Source organism: Betta splendens, chromosome 19 (assembly GCF_900634795.4).
Source record: "Betta splendens chromosome 19, fBetSpl5.4, whole genome shotgun sequence".
NCBI lineage: Eukaryota > Metazoa > Chordata > Actinopteri > Anabantiformes > Osphronemidae > Betta > Betta splendens.
Genome location: NC_040898.2, coordinates 6,906,988 through 6,929,525, shown reverse-complemented (window position 1 = coordinate 6,929,525; position 22,538 = coordinate 6,906,988). Strand labels below are relative to the sequence as shown.

Genomic DNA, 22,538 nt, shown 5'->3' with positions numbered 1-22,538 from the left:
CTTCACAGCCCACTGGAGACACACACACACACACACACACACAGACACACACACACACACACACACATGCACATGAGTAATCTGACTGCGAACATGCTGTAGCCATCCTACGAACCCTTTCCATCCATCATAAAGACTATAGAGTGAGTGAGAATGTCCTGAGGGAATAAAAACATAGTAGCTACTGGGTTTGTTTCTTAAACAGAATAAAACACAATGTAACATTTTGCATACAGTATTTTAATAAATTGATATAGAAAAACATATGAACCACTTACAGTAGTTAACATGTGAGTGGGAGCAAAGTAGACACACGGTGGAGTGACACAGGAGGAAGAGGCTTCATCAACCGCCCATTCATAGTTTTCTATAAAGTTATAATAGTTGTGCAACTAAACTCACCAGACTCACCAAAATGTGATGTCATCGGGTTTCGCGACTCGAGCGCCTGCGGTCAGACTCCAGCGTCTCCGTCCAGAGCGGCTCCTTCCCCTGTGCTGCTTATGCAACCGGGGAGAAAAACAGCAGCAGTTGTTGACGGTGCCGGCGATGACGACTGCTGCGTGGAGGAAGCAGGGAGGAGACCGACGCCAAAACAAACAAAGGCCGGCATCTGTCTGCTCATGAGAAAACATTTGCTATTTCTTAACCTCTCGGTGCATTGCATTGCGTCTACTGTACCTCCTTACTCTAAAAGTCCCAACTAAATTGTCTTTTAGACGATTTACCTAAAACTGCCTTTCATGAATTGTTTCTCTTCTGAGGGTAATCTAAAAGCACATCTGCAGCATAATCAGCAGCTTCTCTTATTTACTTCACTTTCTATTTATGGCAGCACATTGTGAGCAGACCTGAACACCCATTACTGTGTTGTTTTCTTAAAAGACTGGACCCTGAATCTGCTGCACACTGAGGGCTTTTATGGCACGTTAGTCATACTTAGAAACTCAACAAGGTGATAAGACACTATCATTCATACAGTATGTCTCTTAGTATTGTTCTTGTTGTTATTTTCAGAGAACTATACACAGTATAATGTGCAGTATGTACCCTTCTGTAGGAGCAGCACAAGCAGTTGTGAAACATGTTTAGTGATAAGTTTGTTTTTAGGCAGTAGAATTAATTAAAAGATGGATCATAACGTCATCTGTTATCAGTCTGGATTGGGGGCTCTGTTGGAGCTCATGAACTGTAAGGGAATAGTTAGGTGGTGTCCCCACCTAGTGGATGCTCAGCATACTACATGTTTGGCTCTACCAGTGCTGGGCGGCCAGCTCATTACTGCACATAATAACCTCCTCCACTCTTTTGATTCCTTTGTAACAGGAGACGACCTGATGCGCTGTGTGGACCTTTATAACCAGTCCCAGTCCAAATGGTTCGAGGAAATAGTCACCACAAGCCTGGTGAGAAGTGTTCAATAATGAGAATAGAAATACTGTAAATGCGTTTTTATTTTTATAAAAATATTATAATTTATTTATATTTATTTTTATTATTAGTGTGTGATTTGTCATGAACCTGGAACATGCTCCAAAAGGTTGGGACAAATTAAATAGGTGAAGTGTGACCTTGACCCCTCAGTCAGCACTGTATGAATCAGTCATGCTACTGGGGCTTCATCCACCTGATGTCTATTATTAACTATTAATTTTTATATATAGATAATTATTATATATACAGGTATTATTAACTATTTTACTTTCTCAACTGGAACAATTAGTGTCTTCACGTTTCAAACAGGACTGACGTTTTGAAACATCTGTCATAACTGTGGTTTACGGTACTGTACGTTGAAAATGCATTTGTCCCGCGACCCCTGCGTGCTCCGCTGTGTTTACCCTAGCGCTCAGCGCAAACAGATGGAGCTGACGAGATAGTGAGCCACTCGCGACTAACTGTTCTCCGCAGGAGTTGGAGCGGCTGGAGGTGGAGCGGCTGGAGATGATCAGACAGCATCTCTGTCAGTACACCACCCTTCGGCACGAGACGGACATGTTCAACCAAAGTGTAGGTACAACTCGCCAAGTAACTAGCTGCAGTAACAAAGTCAGCTCCAGTGATAATATGATGTGGCATCTTTTCTCCTTTTCAGACCATGGAGCCGGTCGACAAGCTGCTGCAGTGTGTGGACCCGGTCAAAGACAGAGAGCTGTGGGTGCGGGAGAATAAAACCGGAGAAATCCGCCCAGTCAACATAGAAATATGATGTCGGTGCCGCCCGGTGGCTCACGCTCACTTTTACAGCCAGGTCACACGTATTCGGTGACGCAGGAAGATGAAATCTGCGCCGGGTTTGGTTTCGCCACGAACCCCGCGGGGCCGCGTCTGGCTGCGAACGGACTGAGGGACGAGCGGCCGTCTGCTGGGGACCGCGTCCCTGCGGCGTTTGGGTGCTTTTTAGTGCGAACCCCAAGGATGAGGACGTGCTCGCGCGGGGCGAACCAGAAAGGATCCCGAATGGAGGTTTAGGCTGTACAAATGTTGACTAGCTTCGCGTCATACAGTGTAATTGTGCAGGTTGTATGTGCTTTGCTGTGTGACAAACCTCCGATTCCCTTCAAGCGCTTCGTTTACCGGCTGCTAGGGTGAATGTTACACAGTAACACAAACATCTGTTGTCCCACCGTAACAGCAACTACTCACATACCAAGTGCAAAAGCCCATAAACATGTTAACATTAAAATCTGAGAAATGATCCACTTCCTTCCTTCGTGAATTAAAAATCACTCAATTGCACTTTAACTGCAGAGAACTTAACATTTTACTACCAATAAAAGTGTTTGTGTTTGTTCTGAAGGAGGCTGGTCTACATATGTGACATACAATGAAAAGATGGATGTAGAATACAGTACAAACTAGATTCTTGATATATAGACATTTGCCACTGATAATATATAAACTATACACTTTTATACTCCGTAGAAATGACCTTTCTTTTAAAAGGTTGTCAATGTTGGATTCAGTGCTGCTGCTTTAGATGCTCCTTCATGTCCTGTCCGGCTTCGCTGACGACTTCGACTTCGAGCACTGATGTTTCCTCTGTTCACAGGTAGAAGGCTGGCATTTGTTTCTAGTAATAAAACCAACACTTTATTTCACGTCGTTTCTTGTGGGATGTGTAGTGTAAACGAAGACACATGGGACCAATGGAAATGGGTTTTATTTACTACAAAAAAAAATCATTCACATTAAACAACAAAGTGGTTTGTTCAAGCCTCATTACAGGTTATAACAGATAGTAAAATATGTGATACATTTGGACTTAATGTACTTAGATATTGATGCTCTGAGCTAAAGCATCCATAGCACCTTGTTGCAGATTTTACTTGGAAACACTTAATTATGCTTTATAATTCGGACTCATTTATAAGCCAGTTACAAGTCAAAACTGATTGTTGATGTAATTTATGACATGACTGACTCTGAGTACTGTCTCTACACGCAAAAATTACATTATAAAGTAGAATGAAGAAGAAGGAGTGAGTATAATGAGGACACTGATCAGTACAGTACAGGTTCACACACATAGTTTAATGTCTTCAGGAGACAGTCAGACCTAATCATCGATCATCAGCTTCTTGAGGGAGTTGAGATAGGCCGGGATGAGGGAGCTCACGGACTCGTTGTCGTCGCTGAGGATCTTCTCCCCTCTGCCCTCGGAGCCCGCAGAGCTGGGAGACCTGACCAGGCCGGGGAACGGCGTGCTGTATCCCTGGATGAGAGAAGACACGCCTCATTGGTATTAGTATGGTGATGAAGGGCCTCTTAATAAACCTCACTGGCTTTGTTTGTTATAATGATAATGCTGGAAGAGTTGCTGGTCAACATTTCACCCGATGGTGGCGCCAGAGCTGCTAATAGCGTCATATCGGCTCATCGTCTGCCCTTCGAGGCAGGTTACTTACAGAAGAGTAGCCTTTGCCAAAGCTGCCTCTGTTCTTGGTCCTGATCTTGGTGAGCGCTGACTCGGCGATGTCGGCCCGCTCCTCGGCGTCATCCAGCTCGTGGATGGTCTTCCTGTACTTGGCCAGGTTCATGTTCGCCTGCTCCTCCTGCAATCAGAACAGTTTGCATGTCGTGAGCGGGGCGCGCGTGACCTGCGGCGGCAACGGGTGGAGGTGACGCACGGCCTCTTCCACTTGGCGCTTGTAGGCCCTCATCTTGTTCTGCAGACGCTCCACCAGCTCCTGCATCCGCTGCTGGTTCTTCTGGTCCTCCTCCGTCTGGAACAGCAGCTCCTTCAGCCGGCGCTCGTTCTTCCGCAGCGTCTTCACCGTCTCGGCGTGGCGCTTCTGCTCCGTGTCCAGCTCCAGCTCCAGCTCCTTCACCTGCGGCGGACGCCGTTAGAGGTCTCCATCTGAGGAGCGTGAGTCCGACGGGGAGCCCGCGGCAAATCGTACCTTTCCCTCCAGCTTCTGGATGATCTTCTTGCCTCCTTTCAGGGCCATCTGCTCGGCCTCGTCCAGCCGGACGCCCATGTCCTTGATCTGGGCCTCCAGGCCTTTCTTCACCCTCTCCAGGTGGAGAGAGTGCTCCTGCTCCAGACGCAGCTCCTCGGCCACCCTCGCCAGCTGAGGCAGGTACGCGGGTAAATTAACAATGCGACAAACGACGAAGCTTCGAGTTCTCACCAGCGTGTGCGTTCTGTGCGATTCACCTCAGCGCCGGCCTTCTTGGACTTGTCCGCGGATCCTCTCAGCTCCCCCTGCAGCTCCTCGTGCTCCTGCTGCAGAGTCTGGAGGTCCACCTCCAGCTTCCTCCTCCCGCTCAGAGCCGATTGAAACTGTCACAAAAGAGCGCCAGCGTGAGTCGGTGGGATCTTTTTTGGCGGCACTTCACCGGCGTGACGACGTCGTGGATCACCTGGTTGCTGAGGTCGCTGTACTTCTCGTTGGCCTCCTGCAGCTCCGCCTCCAGGGCCTTGCGGGCGCGCTCGGCGCTCTCCAGGGCGGCGGCGGCCTCCTCTCCCTCGCTGGCCAGCAGGAGGCAGCGGCGTTCCGTGGCTGCCTGCTCCTCCCTGCGCTCCTCGTGGCTCCGCACCTCCTCCTCCAGCTGGGCCTGCACCTCCTAAAACAGAGGGGGGAGGGGGGGGGGGGGGGGTCACGAACACTCGCTGCGGAGAAATCGAGACGCTTCCTGCACCTCGCCGCTCGCACCTTGATCTGCTGCTGCATCTTCTTCCCGTTCTTGCTGAGCTCGGCGTTGCTCTTGGTGAGCAGGTCCACCTGCAGCTCCAGCTCGTTGACGTCGGCCTCCAGCTTCTTCTTCAGCTTCAGGGCCTCCGCTCTGCCTTTCACCTCCACGTCCAGACTGGCCTGCACAGACTCCAATGCCCGCTGGTGGGTTTTTCTGGCAGGAGAATGAATGGATGTGTGTCAGTGACTCTGCAGAACACTGAGACACAATGAATGGCACATGAGGTACCTGGCGGCTTCCATCTCCTCCTCTTTCTCCTGCACTCTGCGCTCCAGGTCCCCTTTAGCCTGGGACAACTCCAGCTGCAGCCTCAGCACCTTGGTCTCCTCAGCCTGACGAGGTGAAGACAACAGAAATATGATACTGGTAGCCAGTCATGCTGTGGGAGCACGTAGACCTTCTTTTTGAAGCCTCCACCTCCAGCGCCGCCTCAGATTCCTCCAGCGACGCCTGCAGCTCCTCCTTCTCCATCTCGATCTTCCTCTTGGCCTTCTGGAGCTCGTGGACGCTCTTGCCTCCGTCAGACAGCTGGTCGGTGAGGTCAGCGATCTCCTCTGCAACACAGGCACGCAGACGCCCAGATGAGCCCTGGTTCTGAGGTCTGTCTGTTCGCCGGCGGCGCCCGAGGGTCCTCCTACCCTGGAAGGCTTTATTCTCCCTGCGCAGCACCTCCAGCTGCTCCAGCGACTCCTCGTGAGCCGTCTTGAGCTTGAAGAGCTCGCCGGCGTGCTGCCGGCTCTCCTTCTGGCAGGCCTCCACCTCGGCGACCAGCTCCTCGCACTTCTGCTTCCAGTCGCCCAGCTGCTTCTCCAGGAGCCGCTGCTTCTTGTCCAGAGCCTGAGCGCAGCTGCCGGCCTGAGGACGGCGACCGCGCGTTCAGCCCGCGCCAACGAACCCCCCGCGCCGCCCGCCGCAGAACCCTACCTTCTCCAGGTCCATGCAGAGCTCCTCCACGTCTCCCTGCAGCCTCTGTTTGGTTTTCTCCAGGGAGAAGCACTTGGCCTGCGTGGCCTCCACGGCCTCCTCGGCCTCCTGGAGCCTGATCGCCAGCTTCCTCCTGGAACACACACCGTTCAAGTCCTGCTCTGAGACGCGAGGGCCTCAGCCGCCGCCGCCGCCGCCGCCACCGCCGCCGCCACCTACTTGGTTTCGTCCAGCTCGTCGGCGTGCTGGATGGCGTCCGACTCGTGCTTGGTCCTCCAGTGCGTCACCTCGCCGTTGAGCTTGGAGACGAGGCGCTGCAGCTCCTGCTTGCTCTCCTGCTCCTCCTCCAGCTGCTCCTTCAGGGCCTCGCACTCCTGCCGCGCCGAGCCCAGGCTGCCGGCGACCGCCTGCTTACACTGGAAGCCGGGCCGCGGACGTGAGAACGCGGACGCACGGCACCTTCCACTCATTCGAGGGGCACTGACCTTGACCTCCTCGTCCACCTGCTTCTTCAGCTCCTCCAGTTGGCTTTGGAGCAGCGTTTTGGAGCGCGTCAGCTGACTGGCTCTGCCCTCAGCCTCCTCCATGAGTCGACTGAAGTCTGCGTTATCGGCTGAGGGGACAAACAGAAGCACTGACTGCTCCAGGACCTCCGTGGAGCATTTAAAAGCGGCCTCTGTGCCAGCGTGACGACACTGACTGTACCTGTGAGTCTGTTCTTGGCCACGCTGAGCTCGGTGAGCGTCCTCTGCAGGTCGTCGCCTCTCCTCACGGCCTCCGCCAGCTGCTCCTCCAGCTTCCTCACCTGCCCGTCTGCGGACGCCTGCAACCACAGTCACCAGTCACACACCCGTCCGTCTGGCGTCACTGCGGGCGGACCCAGGTATCCACCTTGGCTTTCTGCGCGCTCTCCAGCGCCGCGGCCAGCTCGTCCACCTCCGCCCTCAGGCCCTGCTTCTCCTTCTCCAGCTTGGCCCGGACCCGCAGCAGCGCCTCGCACTGCTCGCCGGCCTCGGCCATGGCGTCGGCGTGCCGTTTCCTCAGGGTCGCGGCCAGGGCCTCCGACTGGACCGAGGACTCCTCCAGGTCTCTCCTCAGACGCTGCAGCTCGGCCTCTCGCTTCTTATGGGCCTCCATCTGTGAATGACACACAACCCAGCTGCATCCCTGTGACGGGCATCACAAGGCGATAGGACAGATAACGCACCTGCGAGGCGGTGACCCCTCCGGCTTCCTCCAGTCGGTCGGTGAGGTCGTCAACCTCTCTGGTCAGGTCAGCCCTCTGCTTCTCCACCTGTAAATGTAACTGGAGGTCTATGAACAGGCTGTGATGACGCCCAACAACACTGAGGCGCTCATGTGCATGTAATATAGCAGCCTTGGCTTGTAAAGCCTCCCAACCTTTCAAGTATGAGTTATAATCCATATAAATTGTGAAAATGAAATCAAAAACAGGGCAGTTTTAATGATTACCAGTAGAATGTAACTGGATGCCAGTTAATGACGTAACACGATAAAACTCCATTCCACTTTAATGCTGTATAATGGATTTTTAAAATGCGCTGTTGAATACGACATATAACATATTCCAGCTCCAGGAATAGTGATGTACTGTACAGTTGAGCTAATAAAAGGCTCAGAGAGACACTTCTCACGCTCAACCGAGCCCCAGGACACATGGAAGGAGTTTCTAACGCACAAGCACTTGTTGTTTCTGCAGTACGCTGATCTTTTACAGCTGGTTTAGACGCCGGAGTCTCAGCAGCCGGCGACACACCTTCGGACAGAACCGGGGGGGGGGGGGGGGGGGGGGGGGGGCTCAGATGATCCCCACCCTCTGCGTCCACAGCCTGGGCCTGACTGAGTCAACAGCCTGACATCAGCGTTCGCGTGTTCATGGGAGGTCAGCGCCCCAGCGAAGGGAGAGTCGTCTTCATTCACACAGGAGTGTGGAAGAGGAGGGGCGCGACTCTCCCAGCTCCTAGCTCCGCGTCTTATCTTTTCCAGTGTCCATCCCAGCACACACAGGAGCTGGTGTGGCATCAACACACCTTACTGTATAAATGTGTGTGCCTGGGAGGAATTCCAGCTGGGAGAACAGTGCTGTCAGTCGGCCTCTATCTGCTGATCGCATCTCCCCCGCGTGCCCTGAGGAGCAGACCCTGACAATAGCGGGCCTGTCTGCGGCCGAGGTATGTCCTATTTGAGCTCCTCAAAGCAGATAAAGAGCTGCAGGTCTGTGCCTGCCTCTTATGGGTGGGAGGTGTGTGCGTGAAGGGGGGGGGGGGGTGCATTAGGATACCACCCAGAGTGGGACACACATTTAGGCTTGTGGGTGAAATATGCACGTTCTGGAATACAAGCTTTCTGTTTTGAAATATTTCATGATCTAGAGTTGGGAAAAACTGTAGTTTCTAATTAGCTTCTAGAGGCAAGACTGTGGGAGTGTTTGTGTCAGAAGGGAAGATAATAGAATAAGAAGCCGGACAAAGGATGTAGGGTCCCTCCGTGCCTCTGGGGTTGCCCTTTATCTTAATGGAAAACACGAGGTCTCTCCCCCATGAGTTTATTATCACAGGTGCAGATAGTTTGAGGTGACTGGAGGCGCAAAACCCCACCGACGTCCCACACGTCGGCCATGTTTCACTCCGCAGCTGATCCCAGAGCTGCTTGGCATCTGCCTCTGCCCCGTGGCCCACAGGCAGATTTAAGGCTCATCTGCTCTGAGTTTAGAGGGGGGGGGTCGCACAGTGCTCCTCTCATGTACATGTAGGTGCTGTACTGTACCTTGCATCTCACGGCCCGCTCCGCTTCCAGCTCCTCCTCCAGCTCCTCAATGCGAGCCTAAAGGACGGAAGAGGCTCAAATGTGAAATGCAACAAGGACGTGAGGCCGAGCCGCGACCCGCCGCCTTCACAGGGCGTCACCTCCGGGGGGCGTCTGCCGTTCCAACGCAGCGCCTGCGCGTCGGCGGTGAGGCCGCCTCGTGCCCTTTGCTTTCTCCAGGGAGCCGGCGCCGCCTCCGGAGTTTTCCTCAGGTAGCAATTTAGAGCAAGAATGTCTATAGGCACCGTCATTATCTGTTGTCTGACCCAGCGCTCGGTCAGCGAGACCCAAAAGCCTCTGACATTTTCTTCACATTCGAGGAATTGGTGATGTTTTTGCTGACTGGTGGTTTTACACTGGACATTTAGTCTGTGGGGCTTTTTTTTCAGTCAGCATTGAGAATGAATAGAGAGTTTATCTAGTATTTTTCACTATCAGGAGAATTTGTGACTAGTTACTTTAAACTACTATATTTAAGCCATTACATTATTTGGAACTCATCCGACTCAGGTAAATCACCAGCAGCACTGATCTCGCGCCAAAGCCGCGTATGGTACTGTTTATCGCGAGCCCCCCTCATCCCTCCACGCGGTGTCATGTTCTCCACTATCTCCCGTTTCTATCTGTGTCTCGGTGTCAGGAAGTGTGTCTGACACGGCGCGTGGCCCCGAGCAGCACCTCGAAGCAGCCGGGGCCAGGACGCATTGTGAACCAACACAAACACATGCACGATGAATCACGCTGCAGGGCGACGCGCTGATTAGAGTAACTGACGATCCACGTGCGCTTTAAATCTGGCAGCAGCTGCACATCGAGCTATTAACAGTTCAGACTCAAACAAAAAGTAAGCGGATAAGTGGAATGGAAACTCACATGCCAGAGCAGCACATCTGCAGAAAGAGCAGCCATGGTGAGGCAGTAGCAGCCAACTCCCTGACTGACTGACTGACTGTCTCTCACACACACACACACACACACACACACACGGTTACACTTCCCTCCTCCAGCCCGTTGGCGGCGGTGTGGGTTTACTGTGTATCAACGCTCCGTGGCTCCGTTTCCTCTTCTTTTCTCTCAAACCTGAGCTCCAACATCCAAGCCGACATCTCTGCCGACCGTCTCGGGTCTAACCTGCTAGCTATCGCCCCCACCCGCCCCCCGGCCCCCGCCCCGGCATGGTGCTGTCCACGCCCCCTCGTGCACGCTCAGCCTCTCTCAGGCTGCTCCCTTCTCATATCTGTTCCTTGTTAAATTCCCTTCTTCGCAGCAGCCTCAAAATAAATATTGCGCCTCTAATACAATTGCAGGAAACACAACAGAAGTTGGACTAATCTATGACAGGAACATGTTTATGCGTTGGTTTTGTGCACAGCTAAGAACACATGCGTTCTAAATGATCCCATTTCTCTATTTGTTGCATGTGAGGGATAACAAAATGAGCCCATCAGTGCTAGAACGCTTGACGGGTGTTTGATCTTCAAATTATTGATGTTTTTTTTCCCCCTGCTGTGCTCTGAAACCATTATGCTTGTGTGGAAATTACAATCAGATGTGGCCTCATAGCTGCAGTTCAGCAGCGTGGGCAGTCGTATCCTGTCAGATCCCCTGCGTCGCCTGGAAGAAGAAACAACAGCCAAACAGAGTCCTGCCTCAGCACCGCCTGGCCCAGAGCCCGGTACCGGGCCTACTGGACCCCAGTCATCCAGTACAATAAAGCCATGGCAACCCAAACAAACACTAAAATAATAAAAGTTTAAGGTTGCAGACTTTTACTGCTTGGCACAAGGTTTAAGGACTCGGTTGCCATGGCAGCGGTGATAAATCAGGTCCACGTCAGGCTGCGCAGCGGTCAATCACCACGCCCTCCACCTGAAGGGCTGCTACACCGCTCCAGCACCAAGCGTCCGCCTTTACACTCATAATGGAGGTCGCCTAACAGTAAAATGCGACTGCAGGTAGGAACAGGCACGGATGACCTCAAGGCAGGTGCTTTCTGCATGAGTTCAGCCTCCGTTTTCCAAGCAAACAGCCAAGACTGGACAAAGCTCGGCCTCTGATTAAGTTGTAGCTGGTGGAGACATTACTGTGACTGAAATAAGTGGGCAGATGAAGACGTGGTCCGAACAGCTGGACCACCTGCACCTGGACCACCGGGGGATGGGGGGGGGGGGGGGGGGGGCACACACTCATACTGTATAATAGGCTTATTGTGGGATCGGGAGAAGCTACAGCAAACGTGAGCGCATCCACCCTCGTTGCCTCCACTCCACAAAGACGCTCCTCACTGTCTGCAACATGCACTCAAGCTCTGATAACACCACGTTCTATCATGGAAGGATCAGACAGGATGCACGGAGGCAGACTAAACACCAGGCACAGGACAAAGCACTGTGTAAGCTAAGATGAGCAAAACCAGATAACGTGACTATGGTCGAAGGGAGTTTTGTCTCGAATCCATCCAATAATTCCTCCAGAATAAGATGAGCCCACGTTCCATCCCTTTTTGGAGACCGGACTCGATAATAGTCACAATAAAAAGCTGAGTCACCTGGATTCGTCTGCATCGACGACACTTTACTGCCCTTTGTCTCTTTTATGTGCTCATACTGGAGGAAAGCGGGCGTTGTAGCCGTCTCCTCACAGGCGCGGGCCAATGGCGGCGCGGAGGCCAGCAGCTGTGCTGAAAAGCAGGAATGCGTCCCTCAACCCGTCTCAGAGCCACAGACGAGGACTCCTGTTTCTCTGGCTCCGTCACGTCTTCTAATAAACCTGTGGATTTGGCCCCCTTTTCTCACACTCGACCCTGCAGTGTCATCTTTCAGCTTGCGTGATTTGTTCTTTTCCCCACCGACCGACCCGTGCAGACACATACAGGCTCTGTAGAGCACACACACAAATGAAACAAAGCCTGTCTGTTGCCCTGCGCAGTCCCACAGAAGCTCATAATTCTCCCCTTAAGTATCTCCCAGCACATAAATCTTCGTAGGCCGTCATTTAAACCTTTAGGGTGTATTTAAGGGTTGTCTTGTGTAGTTTTACTACCGTGAGTCAAACCTCCAGATCTCCGCTAATGTAAAAACAACACTGAGGCATCTGGTTTACCTGACTGGAAGACTGGAGCCGACACGGCAAATATCGCATTTATAGATGATGAGATGCACTCGGGGGCTCCTAAGGGGGTGATGATGATGCCACTGAGATGAAGAGCCCGCAGGTTTAACGGACGAGCGGCGGAATCTGACCTGCAGCTCTTTGCTCCTCCTTTGCAGGTCCGTGTTGAGGGTCTCCTCTGCTTCCAGCTTGGAGCTGCAGCTGCTGATCTCCAGGTCCTTCCTTCACACAAAAGCACAGACTGTCACTTGGAGAGTCTAACCAGAGTTTGACAGACATTAGCTGTATAACTCACTAATCTCTGTCTTTCTTAGCTTGATGCCGCTCGCTTGAGACTTATGCTAAATGACAGCGCGACCTACGTCTGATCAAAGCTTCACGGGCTGTTTGGAAAATAGCAGCTTAGCAACAAGGTAAGTCCGAGCGAGTTGTAACACCCCCGACAGAGATGTTGCTGTGATCCTGTGCGAGCCTTTCCGGACAATTTGCTCCCGTCTTGTCGTGGGGTAATTGTTGCCGGAGGGTGAAGCGCGGTGATTTATTCAAATTTGTCCTCGTGTCGGAGAGGGCAGATAGAAACATGTGGGCTCTCGGTGAAGGCCCAGCAGCAAAAAACACAACAATCCAACATATTGTAATATATTATATCATCCTAATGTACATTTGTGGGGACGGACCTTTTGATGAGGTCTTCCAGGGTCCGCCTCATCTTCTCCATCTCTCCCAGACTCTCCTGCGTGGACCTGCTGTCGCCTTCCAGCTTCCTCCTGCTCCGCTCCAGCTCGCCTCGCTGGCAGCGCTCCTGCTCCAGCAGGTACTCCAGCTAAACGAGGCGCCAGACGTTCACAGTTGGCCTCAAGCACTTCAATGTTTAGAATTTATTTTATATTGATCACTGATTATGTGAAATGATGCAGTATGTGATTGGTTCCCGTTGCTCACGTGACTGTGACAGAGTCAGTTCATTCACTTGAGGTCGAGTGTTGGGGTCTTACGTCTTCCGCCTGCATCTGCAGCTTGGTTCTGTCTTTGGTCAGAGAGTCGACCTTCTCCTCCTCCAGCTGCAGGTCCTCCATGGCCTGCTGTGGGGATAAAGGACACGTTGGGCTCCTCCTCCATCTGTTTGCCATATTTCTGCTCAGAGACGCTGTCCCTTTGGCTGCTAAGACAGCGTTTTGATGTCTCAGATCGGTTTGATGTGACAGTGAATCCTTCCGACGCTCCGAGGGTTAAAATTTCATACGTTTCACTGCATCTGAGCTTAATGCACAGCACAGCGTGTCCGATGGGGAGCACATGTAGCATGTGTACAGTTTGGCAGACCGTGGCTCGTATGCTTCTGCTTTCTGCTTCGCCCTCGGGAGCATCTCACTGCGCACTGATAAACGGCCATCGACTGCACCGATGAACACTCCACATTAACCGTCACGTCATTTGTCATGTGAACCGCTGCTCGTACGTTTGGGAGGCACCATATGGAAACAAGGAACAACTTCCACAGGTTTTCCCCAAAAGGCCTCAATCATCCACGTCAAAAAAAAAGACCGTAAATATGTGACAATGTGAGATTAATTTTGACTTATTAGTTATAAATATCCTTCAATTCACCTGGCTGAGCTCCACCAGATGCTCCCTCTCCTTCTGGAGCTGCTGCAGCGCCTCGTCTCTCTGCACCAACCGCTCCGACAGCTTCCTCACCTCGCTGTCCGAGGACTGACGGAGACAAAGAAAAGCTGCTTTAGAGGCTCCACATCCACTGGACCCCCGTCCAACGCTGCCTCTCTGTGGATGTGCAGGCGGTTTCTCCATCACGGGCCGCACCATAAAGCAATTATCTCCTCTCATGACAGAAACACGCCGCTTCCTTTGTTTAATAAACATCAAAGACCCGTGGTTTCATGTTTGCAATAGTGGCTGCTATTGAAGACACGTGTGAGGATGGAGCACTGATCCGAACGCGCCTTCCACCGCGTTGGCGTCTTCATCTTCAAAAGGTGCAGCCACCTCACATGTTTCCTTAGATCAAACACATGTCCGGCCATAATGGCAGCATTCCGCAAATATCAGACATACTGTAGTCATGTCATCTTTTTCTTCCTCCAAACCTCTGTATCAACTCTCACAGGTTTGGACTTGTTGCTTTCAGGAGCCCTCGCACGTTTCCTCTCTTAGCGCCCGTTTGCGCGGTCAATTAGCCTTGTTACAATACCCCTGTTGGTGGGATGGGGCTCTTAGCCTGGTGGCCCACATCAAAACAGCCTGCGACTTTTATAGAAGCTAAACCAACAACTTGTGCCAGTAAAGGCTGTTCATCCGTCGTCACCCGCGGTGCGGAGAGCACGGTGCACTCGTGGGGCATTCCTGAGCAGCGATAGCATCTTAATCCTTTAATACAGCTCGTTCGGGCAGGTGGGGGACTCTGGTGGGGGGCTGTAATGGAGATGACAGAGCAGCCTCTGCTTGTGAGTGTCAGCGGAGCGGGGGGAAAAAAAAGTCCCGCTGGACGCCATTTTTTTTTCTGCTTTTCAAAGTAAAAGCACAACAAAACGCCTGGAAAATGCTGTGACGGTGACCTTTTGCCCTTCAAATACCAACCGAAATACCTGTTTGTCGCGCTCCGCGGCCGCCAGCGCGCTCTCCAGCTCGTCCAGGTCCCGTCGGAGGCCGCTGCACTCCGCCTCCAGCCGGTCCCGGTGCAGGGCGAGCTGGGCCGAGCAGCCCTGCTCCTCCTCCAGGCGCCCCGACAGGCCGGACAGCTGCCGCTCCAGCTCCCGCCCGGCCTTCTCCAGCCGGGCGCGGTGCTGCTCGGACGCCTGCGCGCTCTCCTGCTCCTGCGGGTGCACAAGCGACACGCGATCATCGTTGTCGTCACCTGGTTCTTGGGTTTTGGTGATAAAAGGAACAATGGTATGCAGTGATCAATCAAGTTCTACCAAACACTACACGTCTTAGTCAACAGCAGCGGAAGGACCTGCCCGCGAAAGCCCGGTCCACTCACTGCTACTTCATAACTGGACCAGTCACCAGTCAAGGCGTGCAGAACCAGCAGACCCACATATGAGCATTCGTATAAAGATCGGACGACCACATTTCCATCTGCTTTCATTTCCACAGACGAAGATCTTTGGGTTCGGGTTCACTCCCCGCCCCAATAAGACGGACCCGTCCCTCCTTCTGCTGCTAATCTGACACTCATCCAGCAACAACAGCTGATTAAGCCTCTGGCATCACCTTCCAGTCACACACACTGGTACCTACTGCTGCCAAGCTGGGCTCTAGTGTGGCGCTGTAGCCGTCCCAGTCCAGTTCCTCTGCTTCGGGTTCCGGCTCGGCATCAGCAGAGGGGGACCGGCGGTGCTGGCGGGGCGTCACCGACTTCATGTTGATGACGCAGAGCTTCTCTTCCCTCTTCCTTCCTGTTGCAGCGGTCCTGGTCCCAGGGGAGTTTCACTAGAAGGGCTCCATTGAGTCTTTATCAGCGTTCTCTGTCCTGTTCTTTTCTCCCCTGCCTTTTCTCATTCAGGTCTTCATCTATATCACATTTCAGCATACGCTGAACTCCACACATTCCTGTGCCCACTTCCAGCCTCCACTCTGCCCGCCACCATCCTCGCATCTTCCCCCGTCACGGACCAGTCTCCTCCTCCCGGGTGCAGGTGGTCGAAGGCGTCCCACAGGGACCCCGACCGGTGCCGGGTGTCGGTTCAGAAACTCCTCCCTATCATCGAATTCATGCCTCTGGACGTCAAGAAAACAAGGGCAGTGATCCAGAGTCAAAAATGTACTTTCTCCTCACAGACTGTGCTCACACGCCCACATGCTCCACCACAATGCCGTGGCATTCATCTTGGCGAGAACAGTGAGGCATATTGTGCTTGGGTTTCCAGAGTGGCTGTTTGTCTTGAATGGACTGATACAGAGGCTGGAGCAGCTACACAGTGAAGGAGGGCTGTCAGACGGACAGACAGACTGTATTCACTCAAGGTAGTTTGAACATTTGACGGCGACATTGTGAAAAAACACTAAATAGAAGGATGCCACTGTCAAGAGAAAGACTTCCGACCAGAAAAAAGGCAACGCCTACGTCTGTATTCAAACATATGTGGTCGAGACAGAGAGGTCTCTTCATGAGATAATGAACTCACCCTCAGGACCAACAAACCAACCAAACAAAGGATGAGATACTAATAATGTTTATACCGTAAAACATCTCTCAGTATGTAAGAACATACTGTATATGAAATGTTAGGCTCTCACCCCAAACCCACCTCATCGCCTGTCCTTCACTCCTTCATACAGTACGTGCATTTGTTTCCTCACCCTCGTCCTTCAACGTCACGTCAGTCTTCCTTTCACCAGAAGCCACCCCCCCCCAACCACCTTCCTCTCTCTCTACCCTCATTCTTCTCTGCCTGTCACTCCTTTGTCCCACAGTTTGCTCTGGGCCCCAGAAACTTCAGTCTACACTCAAGGTTTTTCCACATGTGGAACCGGGGAACGTGGAACAAACTTTGCGCGAGCACTTTACATTTATTTCCCATTAGCAGTGAGACTTTTCTCTGTCTATATCCAAACAAGCAGTAGAGCAGAAATGTTTTTTTCCATAATGAGGAATATTTCTTTAATTCATCATTATTTAATTACTGTTTTTAAAAAAAAGAGGTCCAATTAAATGAATTAGTGAAATATCTTTGGACTGATCTTTGATATTTAACGTAAATGCATCTGTTGGATACTTTTTTTCAAAATAAAAGCAAATTCCCACTTACACTACTTACACTACACTATATTGTGCCTGCTTGATGCCTGTAAGCTCTAACCTAAGCATGTCTGAGGCTCGGGGAACGTTGGCCCAACAGGGCAGAGGTGCATCATGGTTGATTAAGGAGGAGGAATTGCTCCTACCTCTGCGATGACGGATGCGTGAGGAGCTCAGCCTCGGCGGACGATGGGGTTAACGAGCAGCGGGACGAACTTCCCCTAGAAAACTGGAACGTGTCCTAGGGGCAGCGGAGGCACTAAGCAGCTCTGACTGAGGGTGGGCTGATCTGTCTCCTCCACAGATTAACACCATTAGTCATGGTTGGATGATCTAAGTTAATTTAAATTTAGACAATGTTTGTCTGTAAATAGGGAAGAACAAAAACAAAGATGCAGACTGGGATGTGTCCCATCCAAAACACTGTAATACCAGCAGTGGATACTGTATATGAGACACGCCTCCTGAAACTGGTCCACAGCCCTAAAACGAGCTGAAGCCCGGTGGCCGCGTCTCCCTCTGCTGTTATAGGGTATCATTATGCACTTAATTCATCCATCCGCTCGGCATAACGACCACCTTCAAAATCCCTTATCGAGTGGAAACTCCGATTTGGCCATAATCACAAGCAGAAAGGAAGAGACTTGAAGCGAGAGTAGGAAAAACGAAGCAGCGAGAGCAGAGCGGGACACTCACAGCGTGGTATTTGGTGGCCGCCTCGTGCTTTTCCCTGCTCAGCTGAGCGTTCTGCTGCTCCAGCTCGCGGACCTTGGAGAGGAGTCGCTCGCTCTGCTCCACGGCTCTCCTCAGCTCGTCTCGCTCCCTCATCCCTGCCTCCTGCAACGGCTGCAACGACAGAGACCATGGACTCAGACTCTGGCACAGAGTGCAGAGAGAGCCTGGAGTTTCAGCTCCACTGGCTGGAGGTGTGCTCACTCCCCTCTGCTATCTGTCCACACACACAAACACACACACACACACACGCACACACACACACACACACACACACACACACACGCACACGCACACGCACACGCACACGCACACGCACACGCACACACACACGCACACACACACACACACACACACACACACACACACACACACGCACACACACACACACACACACACACACACACACACACACACACACACACACACACACGCTTTGCTCTCTAAAAGACATCCACATGTACGTATGGATCGACTGCACGCACATTCTGCAGTTGCAGCGAAAGCTCCATAGTCCACGATTCTACACATCTGGCAACGGACGAGTGTCTTGTCGACTCAGACAATAACTCAACGCGCTGACATGTTGCTTTCTGGAAATAAAACCTTTCGCTGGGTGATAAAACAGCTATCGCCACCACTCTGGCACTTTCTGGCAGCTGAGACTAACAACGGGCCCAGAGCCTTAGGCTTCGTGGTACAGAGGTCAAAGGTCAGAGGTAGAGTTTAGATCACAGACAGACAGTTATGTAAAGATGCTGTCGGTATGTGGCCTGCACTTTATTGCAGGGGAGAACTGGTCTGAGTCTTATCAGCAGAACCCCCGCCCCCACCAGTCCATTACACCAGACTAGACCCAACACATACACAGTCTGGAGCTGGAGCTTCACACAGGCTAAAACTGAAACACACGAGGCCTTTCGTCAACCATAAACTCAGCATCCAGCCGTGACCTGAACGCATCACCCAAAGCGGGTGATGGATCCTGCAGAGAGCAGTCGTCCGCTGCCTATTCTCTCTCCACACCTACTGGAGCAAGATCCTACAGGTACAGTAAAGCGAGCGGCGCTTCCAAAGTACACAAGGCAAAATGTCATTTCCGTCCATGGAAAGAACAGATGTGAGCTGATTTACCACAGCGAGAGCGGGCGGAGGCTCTAAAGCGGCTGCAGGAAGACAGCGCACACTGGAAACCTGTCGCTGCTTGAGCGCCGCCGCCGCTGGAAAAAGAGCCGTCATTAGCTTAGCGGCGCGGCCTGTCAGGTTGGGGGGGGGGGGGGATCATCTTTCCGTGTGACGATAATTGCCACGTTTGTTCAAACAAGACCTAAGGACGAGAGCGTTTCGAGGGGTCGCCCGCTGACACGCCTGAACTTCCTTCGCCCGCAGCCGCTCCAAGCAGCGCGGCGCATTTACCTGTCAGCGCAGGATTGAGTGTGAGGAGCAGGAAAGGGGGGGGGGGGGGGGGGTTAAGGCGGCCCATCGGTGGCTCACCTTTGGCACAATCGCACGCTTTACGCCTGTTAAGCCGGGGCTGCTCTCACAGGCTCCCTTTGTTGGAGCCGTTCAGCGCGTTGACTCGAGGCTTTGATGGTTGAGGGCAATTGTCCTATCGAACCCGCGGAACAAAAACGGAACACGGCCGCACCTCTCCTCCCAGTAAAGCAAACCTCCGGTGACTTCAGCAGGAAGGGGGGTGAAAAGTATCACGCTTCTCATTTGGACACTGCAGAACTGACTTTAAAGATCGGCCGGACACGTGATGATCATGATGATCATGATGTCATGATGAAAACTGAGCCCGGTTGAATGGACTCTGGCTGAACCCGGATCCAGGTCACAGGCGGCCTTTGATCAGCGAAGCACCTCGCAGCCCACCTACGCTCATGTGCTCGACCCACCGTGGGTCAGCTACAGCGCTACCAGCTCATAAATCATATCAGTGGCATGATTGTTTGCAGGTAATTACGCTGGAGAGATAAGTGTTGACACTGTAAACGCAGTGGAGGGGTTCTGCTCTCAGCAGCGTCTGGGGTCCTTCCTGACCAACACCACAGACTGAAACACACCGTGGTTGAATCCTGGACTCCTTCCAGCCGGTTTAAGTGTAGAGGCGCACACACACACACACACACACACACACACACACACACACACACACACACACACACACACACACACACACACACACACACACACACGCAGCCTTTGTGTCTGTGTGTGCCTGTGTGTGTGTGTGTGTCTGTGTGTGTCTGTGCGAGTGTGAAGCCATCAGACCAGATCTTAACTAAAAAGCCCTTTAGATCTACGATAGAGACCAGGAGATCAGCATCAAAGAGACACAAAACACAAGAGTTTGGTCTATGATGGGACCTAATATCGGCTCTAGACAAAATGAATCCAGTCTCCTGTGACCGAATGACAGACATTCCCTCATTCCACCCTCCCATCCTGAGCCACTGTGTGCCCACATCACGTTTTTTACATACTTTAGATTTACTGACTCGATGGAGTCGCTCTAGTGCCTCTTTCTCAGACTACTGGCGTTCCTGAAACATTTACTGTAGTTAGTAACAGGAAAGTTACTTAAAACAAGTGAGAGGTTGCTCAGTTGCATTATCAAAACCTGAGAAGCACATCAACCAAGTCTACGACCTCTGACCTGGAAATGACTCCACATCAACTGCCTCCGCATGTATAGATCTACATACTCTGATGCCCCCTGTTGAATGAATGCAGCTCTTCTTCTTCAGGAGGCGTGGGCCTGAGCTGAAGACGAGCCCTGGCTCCTGTTACAGCAATGCAACGTGCAAAAGAGCGCAGGACAATGAAGAGACCAGGCCTTTGACGGAGGGAGGATTAGAAGTGTACACAAAGTAGAGTGAAGTAAAGTAAAGGTGGAGAAGCAGGGTTCTTACATGTGCCAAGGATCTGCTGTGCAGCGTGATGGTGGGTCTGTACTGGTGGAAGTCAGTCTGGATCACACACACTCTCTTCTCCATCCTCAGCGCTCGCAGCCGCCCATGCTGTCTGCACCCAAACAGACTGCGGGGAGGGAGTGGAGCATGTGCGTGTGTGTTGGGGAGAGAGAGAGAGCGAGAGAGAGGGAGAGAGAGAGAGAGAGCGAGAGACAGAGAGCGAGCGAGAGAGAGAGAGAGAGGGTGGTGGTGTGTGTGCTAGTACCTGACCCAGAGAGAAGCAGGGGGGAGGGTGGGAGGTGGGGTAAACACACACACACACACACACACACACACACACACACACACACACACACACACACACACACACACACTTAAATTACTGTAGTGCAGTAATTACGTCCCTTCACTATACATACAGTACATTGTAATAGTGCTTTGTAGTTGAAGAAGACATTGTGCTGGAGGGTGAAGGGTCTCAGTGAGGTGCTGATCTGATGGGATCGCTGTGTTCTGACGGCTCCCAAAGAACAGAACCCCACCTACGGGACGACGCAAGCTCATAAAAGCTTATACAAAACATTCTATCGCTGCAAGTTGTAGAACCAGAGAGAATCTGCCCTGGCAGTATTTTAATAGATCCTGTGGAATCAAAGTAACTAGTTGAGGAGGACTTGGACAGCGTTCTTTAAACGAGGAGCTTATCGGCTCCAGCGTTTTTCTTCTTCATATCTGATTTGACTCCATTCCATCACTTTGCATGTGTCCGCGCCGTCCACTGGCTGCAGGTACGGAGGCAGTCACGCAGACTCTAATGGGGCCCGTTTGATCTGGGAGCGGCTCGTTGGAGCTTTTAATCCCGCCGCCGGTGGAGTTTTAGGCTTATTTGTCTGACATGGGATCAGATGACAGCCGGGATCCGGCTGCGGAGGCCCGAGTGCAGCGGAAGCCAGCATGTGTGTGTTCAGATCATCAATTTGACCCCGTGCTCATGAAAAACTTCACGTCAAATTCAATTTATTACCTATTGGTGAGTTTCCTCATATCCATCATGCCACTCTTTGCACACTTTGACACTTTCACTTCCACTCCATCCTCTGAGAGCTCTTTAGAGGAGCTTTTTCTTGCAGGGGCGCCATGTTTCTACTACTGCAGGGTCAGACTCACGCAGGTGGTCGTCCCATTGCTGTCTAGGCATTCAGCACAAACAAAAATAAAATGCCGCGAATCCATAGATCTCATCTTAGCGCAGCCGTACAGTAATCCGATCCATCCGCTTTGTTATAGGCTAAACACACATAAGGGTAAAGAGCAGAGTTGCTCCTGTCAGCACATAAAAGCAAAGTTGAATGAGGACGATAAGGTGCAGTGAAAAATACTTTTCCACGAAACAGCGGAATAATCACAGGCTTCGGCTGTTAATTGCAGTAATCCTGCAGCCCTCTATCAGAGGATAATTATAGAGGTTGATTTGTTGTGAGTCTCCCCACTAGTGTAAGCAGTCCGTCCGCAGAGCTGATCTAGGATCAGTCAGACTCCGCCGAGCTCAGATCAGACCGTGGAGGAGCCAAGAGGCCCATTCTGGTCTGGAATCCCGCTTTTACTGTTTATCTCCGCCGCCGCCGCTGTCGTGCCGCGGCTTGTCCGCGTGTGCGTGACACACGTTTATGGAATTTGATTAATTAAAGGTCTGAGCTGGCAGCTGAGTTTTTGACGTCAAGATTACAGCGTTGGCACAGAAATCGGCCTTGTTATCGGCTGTCTGCGCGCATCCAGTGTCAGGTCATGCGTGATGAGGTCTAAATTTACGCACATGACACACACACACACACACACACACACACACACACGACAGGAACGGCATTTACTAAACGTCCGCCTACACTCAGCAAAATTATTAACGCAACAGGTTTTCTTTCTGCCTTTTATTTTTTTTTAATTTTCTTTTTCACGCACACCTGTGAGGTAAATGCAGAAAAGTAAAAGATTTAGCTGCGTGAAATCCAACTCTCCACCCTCATGTGATGCCTCTTTCAAGCAGGGTTCTGCATAACCAGAAAGCATCTGGA

General features: G+C 51.9%; 1 protein-coding gene across 3 annotated transcripts; it reads right to left on the bottom strand.

The window, feature by feature from the left end:
- Positions 1–3,146: 3,146 nt before the first annotated feature.
- Positions 3,147–20,613, bottom strand: LOC114845943 (myosin-16). Of its 3 annotated transcripts, XM_029134553.2 has the most exons (24): positions 20,470–20,613; positions 17,516–17,665; positions 14,664–14,891; positions 13,669–13,773; positions 13,056–13,142; positions 12,738–12,883; positions 12,192–12,282; positions 8,911–8,967; positions 7,331–7,417; positions 7,015–7,260; positions 6,829–6,946; positions 6,609–6,736; positions 6,343–6,539; positions 6,124–6,256; positions 5,838–6,054; positions 5,617–5,753; positions 5,428–5,531; positions 5,160–5,352; positions 4,867–5,070; positions 4,661–4,786; positions 4,404–4,574; positions 4,131–4,331; positions 3,909–4,055; positions 3,147–3,715 (listed from the first exon to the last, which is right to left on the bottom strand). In XM_029134553.2, exons 1-24 carry the CDS (start codon positions 20,551–20,553, stop codon positions 3,560–3,562), a joined length of 3,513 nt encoding a protein of 1,170 aa, XP_028990386.1. In that variant the 5' UTR covers positions 20,554–20,613; the 3' UTR covers positions 3,147–3,559. The 3 variants fall into 3 exon arrangements, with proteins under 3 accessions (XP_028990386.1, XP_028990388.1, XP_055360672.1); XM_029134555.3 differs by lacking the exons at positions 17,516–17,665; positions 20,470–20,613 and adding an exon at positions 15,319–15,836; XM_055504697.1 differs by lacking the exons at positions 13,669–13,773; positions 14,664–14,891; positions 17,516–17,665; positions 20,470–20,613 and having other exon boundaries at positions 13,003–13,107.
- Positions 20,614–22,538: the final 1,925 nt, after the last annotated feature.

Excerpts from the sequence above, each read along its gene's own strand:
- LOC114845943 (XM_029134553.2), bottom strand. The coding sequence starts at position 20,553 with ATGGAGAAGAGAGTGTGTGTGATCCAGACTGACTTCCACCAGTACAGA. Across the intron at positions 13,774-14,663 it reads CCGCGGAGCGCGACAAACAG|TCCTCGGACAGCGAGGTGAG; the intron begins GTATTTCGGTTG and ends TGTCTCCGTCAG. Across the intron at positions 6,947-7,014 it reads AGAGCGCGCAGAAAGCCAAG|GCGTCCGCAGACGGGCAGGT; the intron begins GTGGATACCTGG and ends CTGTGGTTGCAG.